Source organism: Ascaphus truei, chromosome 5 (assembly GCF_040206685.1).
Source record: "Ascaphus truei isolate aAscTru1 chromosome 5, aAscTru1.hap1, whole genome shotgun sequence".
Taxonomy (NCBI): domain Eukaryota; kingdom Metazoa; phylum Chordata; class Amphibia; order Anura; family Ascaphidae; genus Ascaphus; species Ascaphus truei.
The window spans coordinates 136695873-136705160 of NC_134487.1; the positions used below are offsets into that span (position 1 = coordinate 136695873).

Below are 9288 nucleotides of genomic sequence, written 5' to 3' on the forward strand. Positions count from 1 at the left end.
CCAATCACAGATCGCCAGACTTCAATCCGATCGAAATGGTCTGGCATCAGCTGAAGGACCACATCCGTAAAGTGGCGAAACCCTCCAAGAAGGACGAGTTGTATACAGCCATAATGAGTTTTTGGAACGATGTACTCACCGTGGAACGATGCAATAAATATATAGACCATATTGCCACTGTGTTGCCCATTGTCATCGCGCGCAATGGGCAAGCATCAGGAAAGTAGTACAGTGCTGTAGTATTGTACAGTAAGTACAGTATGATACAGGTAAGTATGGCACAGATTTTTTCTTTCCCAATAGTCAGAGTATACAGTAGTTCCAGTATACAGTACAGTAGACTAGTTTGACAGTACTACAGTAACTGCCTACTAACTGCTCCATTTTTTTCTTTCCAGAGAAAGCTGCACCAGCCACCTACTGTACAGTAGTTCTACCATAATACAGTACGCACATACAGTACAGTACAGTAACTGAACAAAGTTTTTGTTTTCTTGTCGTTCCAGGAAAAAGGGTGCCCAAGGGGGAGGGGGGGCCTTGTGTTCGTCAAATCTGCTTGTGCAGTCAAATCTACAGTATATAAACAGCAGTAATGATGTACACAAAACCTCTCCTCTCTCAATGAACTACTGTACTATTATTTCACATTACTGTATATTGTACGATTATTTCACATTACTGTATATTTATCCTGTATATTTTCAGTAATTTAGAAGCAGTGGCTGTTCTGAACAGAACAGTTACTGTAAGCAAACGGATGCACATAAGATTTACATTTCAAATTCGAGAGGGGATTTTTCCAAAGCAGACAGGCCTCCCTCTAAGGAAGGTGGGTGGTGGGATGATACAGTACTCTGGCTGGCCTCCTGCTGAATCTTGTTACCGTAGCCAGCCCAGGGCCAGATTAACAAAACAATGGTTTGGATTGGATTAGCCAGACGATTGATGCTTGGCCAGGGAGGGATTAAAAACTCTAAGGGAGGGGGTGGGTGGTGTAGCTGTAGGATTGTACTGGAGGGGGTGGGTGGTGTAGCTGTAGGATTGTACTGTGTCAGTATTTCCAACGGCAGGTCACCCTAATAATTGCATGAATAAACCCCCAAAGACAAGGCCCAAATATAGTACAGTATACTGTATACTGCATACTGTATACAGTACAGAGCTGTATACTGTATTATAAATAAATAATCATACAGTACTGTACAGTATGTATTATTGTGTGTTGATGTTTTGAATTGCTGTTAACTTGAAATGTTTCACCATTGTATTGTACTGTATTTGTAAATAAAAGTTTTTTGTGGCGACTTCAGCAATAAAAGAACTGCTTAATTTATCTCACATAAAGTACGTGAAGACGACCGCAATCACCATTGTACAGTAAATGGGTGCATAGGATGGAACGACAGGTGCTAAAGGGGTATAAATATGATATTTATCAGTGTTGATCAAAGAGAGTTGATCAGAAGGATTCCCCTTATAAAGTATACAGCACTCTATTGTCATTCATACAGTATACTGTAGTAAAGGGTAGACAACACATGGTCTTGCAGTATACTGTATTACTAAAAATCTGTCAGGTTGACCAGAATCACTGCGGATATCGGAAAATAATACAATTTTATTAATTCTACGTAGAATTAATAAAATTGTATTATTTTCCGATATCCGCAGTGATTCTGGTCAACCTGACAGATTTTTAGTAATACAGTATACTGCAAGACCATGTGTTGTCTACCCTTTACTACAGTATACAGTACTGTATGAATGACAATAGAGTGCTGTATATACAGTAAGGGGAATCCTTCTGATCAACTCTCTTTGATCAACACTGATAAATACAGTAATTTATCTCACACTCTACAAACTACAAACTGCTTTTTGCTTGCAATAAACAAACAAACAGGGAAGCGCTATACTGTATGAGTTAGGATCAGGCCCAGCAGCCACTTTATGTTGAAAACCACATATGAAATGAGCATAAAATTGCATGAATAATTACACAAAAATATATAAAATAAATAGCACAAGTCTCTGACAGAGAGAAATTGTCCAGGTGGTGTGGATACAGGTTAATGCCCCTGTCTGATAGGACAGACTCGGGCAAGAATGGCCTGTGAGAGGTGAATATCCAGAATGGTAGCTGGGATGGAAAGCGCTACCAACTGTGCAGGTATTGAAGTGTGTAGAAATGGGAAGGTGCCGTAGGCATCAAATGTGGAAAGCGCTCACCCAGACTTCATACACTTGGCGCTTTTTGCTTGCAGACTGCAAAGCCGCAAGACCAGCAACATTGTAAAAAAAGAGCAAAAAAAGAGCAATGAGCGCAAAATTGGCGTGGGAACTTCTGTTCTAGGGCCCCTAGAAATAATATTCTTTATTTTATTTATAAACTCACATTTATAAACCCCGTCACCCACCACCGCTACACACAATAAAGCGGGCACTTACAGTACAGTATATATTTATTTCTCTTCATGTATTTATTTAGATTTATTTATTAATTGTGGAGCTGCTGTGCGTGAGGGGCCATGGCCAGGATGGGGGGGGGGGGTAACGGTACAGTATGTGGGTAGGGGGTGAGGGTGGTTAGACCTCACAGTACATTATGCACATTGGGCCCCCCCCTCCCCACATTTACATACACTGCACGACATTAATGCAGGGAGGGTTTACCAATGCAGGGAGGGTTTACCAATGCAGGTAAGGCTTTAGGCCTTTATATCTCTCTCCCTTCATTGTAATCTGTTTAACAGAAACATTAGGGGGGAAGGGGCTTTAGGCCTTTATATCTCTCTCCCTTCATTGTAATCTGTTTTGTAATCTGTTTAACAGAAACATTAGGGGGGAAGGGGCTTTAGGCCTTTATATCTCTCTCCCTTCATTGTAATCTGTTTAACACAAACATTAGGGGGGAAGGGGCTTTAGGCCTTTATATCTCTCTCCCTTCATTGTAATCTGTTTAACACAAACATTAGGGGGGAAGGGGCTTTAGGCCTTTATATCTCTCTCCCTTCAGTGTAATCTGCTTAACAGAAACATTAGGGGGGAGGGGGCTTTAAACAATGCTGTGTATAATGTATAAGGTTTTTTACAATTAGATAGATGTAATCCTTGGTACTGTATTGTAAGGGTTAGCTTTGGTTTTAAATTGTTTTTTCTGGTTGGTACTTACAGTATATATTGATTTTGGTTTACTTGATTGGTTAAAACACTGTAGTTGACTTGTTTGGAAGTGTTTGTATTTACTGGTAGAGTAGCTTGCAATTATATTGTTAACATTCATTTGCAGAATGTACAGTACTGTATATGGTGCATAGATTTAATGCTATGCATCATTTACAGTATACAATGTAAATGCAATGTACTGTGTGGATTGGAATGTTATGTTTTATATTGTAAAATCAGTTAGGATTATTAAATGGATTATTATTATTATTGTCTGTACTGTATGGAGATGCGTTATTTGTAAGACAGTACTGCTGCGGCCAAGTTTATTCGAGCATTTGCCCGTTCTTGGCCGCAGCAGTAGCCTGGCGCGCGCCCGAGAGTGACGGGCGCGCGCCGAAGCAGCGGAAGAGCGCCCTCCGATCGGGGCGCTCTCCCTACCGCTGCCGGGTCCGCCGGGTCCCCCGGAACCCCCTGCCGCTGTCCCGCGATCGCGGGACACCAGGGCTCCCTCGGGGAGCCCCTGGACGCGCGTGCAGGGGGCGCACGCTCCCGAAGACGCGTGACCGCGCGTCTATGACGCGCGGCACGCCGAGGGGCGGCCACTAGCAAGCCGGGAAATCTCCCGGCTTGCGGATCTGGCCGCAGTGTGATTAAGTGTGTCGGTAGTGTATGATTTTGATAACCATTCTACATGTACTGTATTTGTATATTGGTTCATCATGTGTGTATATACTGTATACTATACAGTATATATATATATATATATATATATATATATATATATATATATATATATATATATATATATATACAGTATATATATATATATATATATATATATATATATATATATATATATATATATATATATATATATACTATATATATATATATATATATACAGTATATATATACTGTACACAGTATATACTGTATATGTACTGTATAGGGATTGTTATTATATATACTGTATAATGTATATATATATATCCAGTATATATACAGTATATACTGTACAGTATATATTTATTTCTCTTCATGTATTTATTTATTTATTTAGATTTATTTATTAATTGTGGGGCTGCTGTGCGTGAATTTTTTTTATTGGGGGTGAGGGGGGTGTTTGGCCCTTGGTGTTAGTTTAGGACTTGCAGCAGCAGCACAATTAATAAATAAATGTAAATAAATAAATAAATAAATGACAATAAATACATTTGAAATACATTTTTATTGATAGTGTAGATGTGCAGGGGGTCTCCGGAGCTGAAGCGCACAGGTTTCAGGTCTGGGGACCCCGTGCCCCCCGAGATACAGGCCCCTTTAGGGGGTGCCGGTATCCCTCTGCTCTGCTTGGTTTACAGGCCGCGATCACGTGATCGGGGCCTTTAACGCAGAGCACTCAGCACTCAGAAACACAGGCCAGGCAGATTTAACACACACACACAATAGTGGGAGGTTTTTTTTACATAGATTGCAGGGAAGCTTAACGCACACACACAATAGGGGGATAGGGGGAGGTTTTTTTTACATAGATTAGAGAGAAGGCAGGGCGTTTTAAAAGCGAGAATAGGGGGAGGGGGTTTTACATAGATTAGAGAGAAGGCAGGGAGTTTTAACACAGACGTGAAAAATATGTATTGAATGTATTAATTGTTTATTATGCCTTAACCCCTTCATTGCCTTAGCGGCTATCCGCTATGGTAATGACGCAGCATTTTCCGTATTTTTAATAATATTGATCAGGAGCAGGGGGGGTCCCTGAGCATTAATTTCTGGCTCAGGGAACCCCCTGCTCACTGTACAATATTATTAAAATACACAAATGATGCTTCTTTACCATAGCGCATAGACGCTAAGGTAAAGAACGAGTGTTTATTTATACTGTATATTGTATGTGTTTTATTGATACTGTACATGTGCAGAGGGTCTCCAGAGCAGAAGCGCACAGGTTTCAGGTCTGGGGACCCCGTGCCCCCCGAGATACAGGCCCCTTTAGGGGGTGCCGGTATCCCTCTGCTCTGCTTGGTTTACAGGCCGCGGTCACGTGATCGGGGCCTTTAAACATAGAGGGATACCGGCACCCCCTAAAGGGGCCTGTATCTCGGGGGGCATGGGGTCCCCAGACCTAAAACCAACGCGATTCAGCTCCAGAGACCCCCTGCACATCTACACTATCAATAAAAATGTATTTCAAATGTATTTATTGTCATTTATTTATTTATTTATTTATACAGTATTTATTTATTTATTTTTTGGCGGCTGCTGTGCTGTGTGTGTATTTTTTTATTGTGGGTAGCGGGAGTGTGGGTGAATGGGGTATTAGCCCCAACGATGGTTGGGGAGGGCTTGCGGGGGGGGGGGGTGTAGCGGGAGGGCTTAACCCCTTCATAACCGTAGCGGTATTAACTGCTACGGTCGTGAAGGGGTTAAGTGCACCCGCAACCCCCCCCCCCCCTCCCGCAAGTCCTAAACTCACACCAAGGGCCAAATACCCCCCTCACCCATCCCCACTACACACAATAAAGCGGGCACGGTGGGTTAACCCCTTCATTGCCTTAGCGGCTATCCGCTATGGTAATGACGCAGCATTTTCCGTATTTTTAATAATATTGATCAGGAGCAGGGGGGGTCCCTGAGCATTAATTTCTGGCTCAGGGAACCCCCTGCTCACTGTACAATATTATTAAATCTCTCTCTCTGCTGCAAACACATCTCGCCCCCAGTATGTGCAGTAATTTACTGAACCTGTACTGTAGAATAAATGCATAGTTTTATTTATTCGGGTTTATTACACAGTATACTGTTCAGCTGGAAAACATCAGCATACTGTACAGCACAATATTACTGTATCCATCGAAATCCCCCCATTAGCCGTTTTCTTTTCTGAGGAAAAACAAAATGAAAAGTTTTAATGTACAGTAATGGTCAGCCCCCTAAAGAAGTACCCAGCCTGCCCCACCAAAATAATACGGCAACAATACAGTACTCACCATACTGTATTACTGAATTTCCCATTCAGCTTGCGCCGGCGGGCCACTGCCACTGCCACTGCCAGTCCAGCTTTCATCATCACCCACGTCGATAGTTTGCAGAGGGACTAGCCCACCTGTAGTCAGCGGGAAATCGCTTAGGTACATGCAAGCTTCATCAAAACTGGCTGCGAAATCCATCTCAGGGTTGTCACCGACGGCGGGACCATCATGATAAGCTGATGCTGGTGCTGGTTCTGGTTCTGGCGCATTGCTTGGCAGGGACTGTCGCTTCTTATTTGGTTTTAACACGACCCTTCGCCTTTTGCCGCCTCCATTATCATAGATACGGGAAAAACCCTGTGACACACACCAATACCCTCCAACAAATTGGGGCACAATACGGTGAAAACAGGGGTCCCTACATAACCTTTTCCTTATTGCCCGCTTCCACAAATGAGGAGTTGGCGAAAATCTGTAAAAGTCATAGTTTTCGATAAAATACTGATAAATTTGAACAACTGTTGCCATCTTATCCTCTGTTGCATTAATAGCGGCACATATCAAATAAGCATAACTTCTGTCAGGTTTTTGGAACACGGACTGCATTTGAACACTCATGTCTCTGTAGAATAGTGTAAGCGAAAATGGTCTTTGTCTTTATTTAATACAGTACTGTATGTAAAGCCTAAATTGATACATTTTTTGCAACGTCTTCCTTCAGTCTCAAGGACAAGTTACAATAGCATACTGTACTGGGATAAAGTATCTTTTTTAAAACGAAACAACTTGCAAAGCCCACACATTACTTAAGTCATGAGTTTATGCCATCTGGTGGACAAGCGAAACATTGCAGCCTAGTAAATTCTTCTCATTATCATTTAACAGATCAGGCCCCCGTCAGCCAGGCATGAACCGTGGCTGGGAAGGCAAACGCAACGCAGCATGCAAGAGGTGAGCAGCGGCGGATTCCAGGTATCTGCCAGGTACAAACCGGGCATTTGCTCGAATAAAGTGTGTCGGTGCAGTAAAACTTGCTGGCTGGGCAATACATGGCATAAGGAAAATACCTTTATTACACTACACACACCTCCCCGCAACACAGGCTTGTTTAGCAGGGAATAATTACAGTTCTCCCGGTAATAAAGTCCAGAAACAGTTCATAAATATTTTGGTCCCTTTTGCCCCCCAATTCCACTATTAGGGTCCTTTTCCTGAAGTCCCAGTTTTGTATCTAAATCACATAAAGTGTCAAAACATACACACTTTCCCCGGCTTACGAATGCATATAAGCGGCCGGGGAACCACCGTTTTAGGGGTAGCTAGACGGGATTCACCTTTATTACGAAGACCGGCTACCCCTACTGTCACACCAAGATTCTTACATCTGGCACAGGTTTTTAGCTGTGGAAGTTAAACAACTGGTGTCAAGGTTTGGACTTCGGCTGAAGTGGATCCCAGTGGCAGGAACAGCAGGGAGCGAAGTAGGGGTCACAAGCAGAGATCAGAGGCAGGCAGCAGGCAGCGAAGTCAGGAAACAAGCAGGGGTCCGAGGCATGCGGCAGGTAGCGAAGTCAGGAAACAAGCAGAGGTCGGCAACGAGGAAACTGCAACAGGATGATAGCAATAGCTAGCACAGCAGTAAACACAGGAACCTTGCAGAAGCTAAGGAACCAGTATAAACAGGCAAGGAGGAACAGGAAAGGGAGGTTTATATAGGCAGGCTGAGAGGTGGAGCACAGGTGCAGAGGTGTCAGGTATCAGGTTCTGGAATGTTCCTTAGTTTAGCTGCAGCAATCCCGGTGGACAAGTATAGGTACTGCAGGCTAGAACAAGACATTGAGAGTGGCAGCAGTCCCGGTGGCCAAGCATGGTAACAGCAGACTAGAGAATATGACAACTGGCTAACTTTGATGCAAAAAAGGAGAAAATTGTGCAACGTGCAATAGTCACAGAGTTTAATACATCTTTTTACAATAGAGTGTGTGCCAAGTATCTCCTGCTATTGACACTCCCATTCAGAACCCTGATATCTGCAGATTACACAATCTGCAGTATGATGCTTGTGTAATACTGGAATATGTTTGTGGATCCTGTTTAAGATACAGCACATGGATGCAATCTTCAAAGATTTTCAGGGACATCAACATGGAACTTCAGCACATTGCCGTGCTTTTCCTTTGCATGTAAAAAGAACACCATCAATTCAACACTGACTCATGAGCAGAAAAGATCTCTCATTTATCTCATGTATTATATTTTCTATTTATTTTTTATATAACTCCTACAATTTTATACTTTTGTGGCTAGATAGCTGATGGTTATTAGTTGTTGATTGATTATTATCAGTGGTTGACAAATCACCAAAAAATCTATTCGCCACACAAAAAAATCTACTCGCCACCTAGTACCAAACGTGTGCTGCTTGGGCCAATATTTACTCGCCCGGGGGTTAAATCCACTCACCCGGGGCGAGCAAATGTATAGGTTTGTCGAACACTGATTATTATTGATTGTTGATTTTGAGCAGATGGTGCCTGACAAAGATAAAATGCACTTTTTTGGAGACGTCTGGGTTTACAATGTGTATAATTATTCTAACAGGATCAGTGCTTTCAATATAAAAGAGGACGTCCCTGCACTAAGATTTACAAACCAGTTTGTGGCACAAATGGGAAATCCTACAGTAACCTCTGTGTCTTGTGTACACAGAATCAGTGAGTATTTCTTCAGTTCTATACCGAATATCCTTCTAATGAGAATCCTTCCTTCTGAAAGCTTAAACAATAATGTTATTGTAGGTAAAAAAGTGACGACTTACTGTACAGACTACATTATAGACACTCAGGAATGTAGCTACATCTCACACATGTTCCCAAGTCTTGAGGCTCTCAAACATCATACAGCATTAAAAGAAATCAAGATTTTTGGAGCACTCATCCACTGTCGCTTAGTAATATTACCTGCTATATGTGAGGGAAAAGATGGCGCCTGCTACATTAAGCCACTTGTGCAAACCTGAATCAAGGAAGTATTGAGCTAGCAACCCATCCAACAGCACTTGTTTTCTCTTTTGGATTTTGTAACTTGATGGATTTTGTTTTTACTGTACTCAGAAACACAAAGACATAAGGGGGCCTATTCACTAAAT

At 42.2% G+C, this 9288-nt stretch overlaps 1 protein-coding gene across 4 annotated transcripts in view; it reads left to right on the top strand.

The window, feature by feature from the left end:
• Window positions 1-9288, top strand: part of LOC142495428 (serine protease inhibitor Kazal-type 6-like) — a 73324-nt gene that overhangs the window by 40192 nt on the left and 23844 nt on the right. For 2 of the 4 annotated variants that reach the window (XM_075600930.1, XM_075600928.1), the window contains 2 exons: window positions 7026-7123; window positions 8742-8854. In XM_075600930.1, the coding sequence (XP_075457045.1) occupies window positions 7026-7123; window positions 8742-8854 (211 nt within the window). The remainder of the gene's footprint in view (window positions 1-7025; window positions 7124-8741; window positions 8855-9288) is intronic. The other 2 variants (XM_075600929.1, XM_075600931.1) reach the window with 2 other exon arrangements.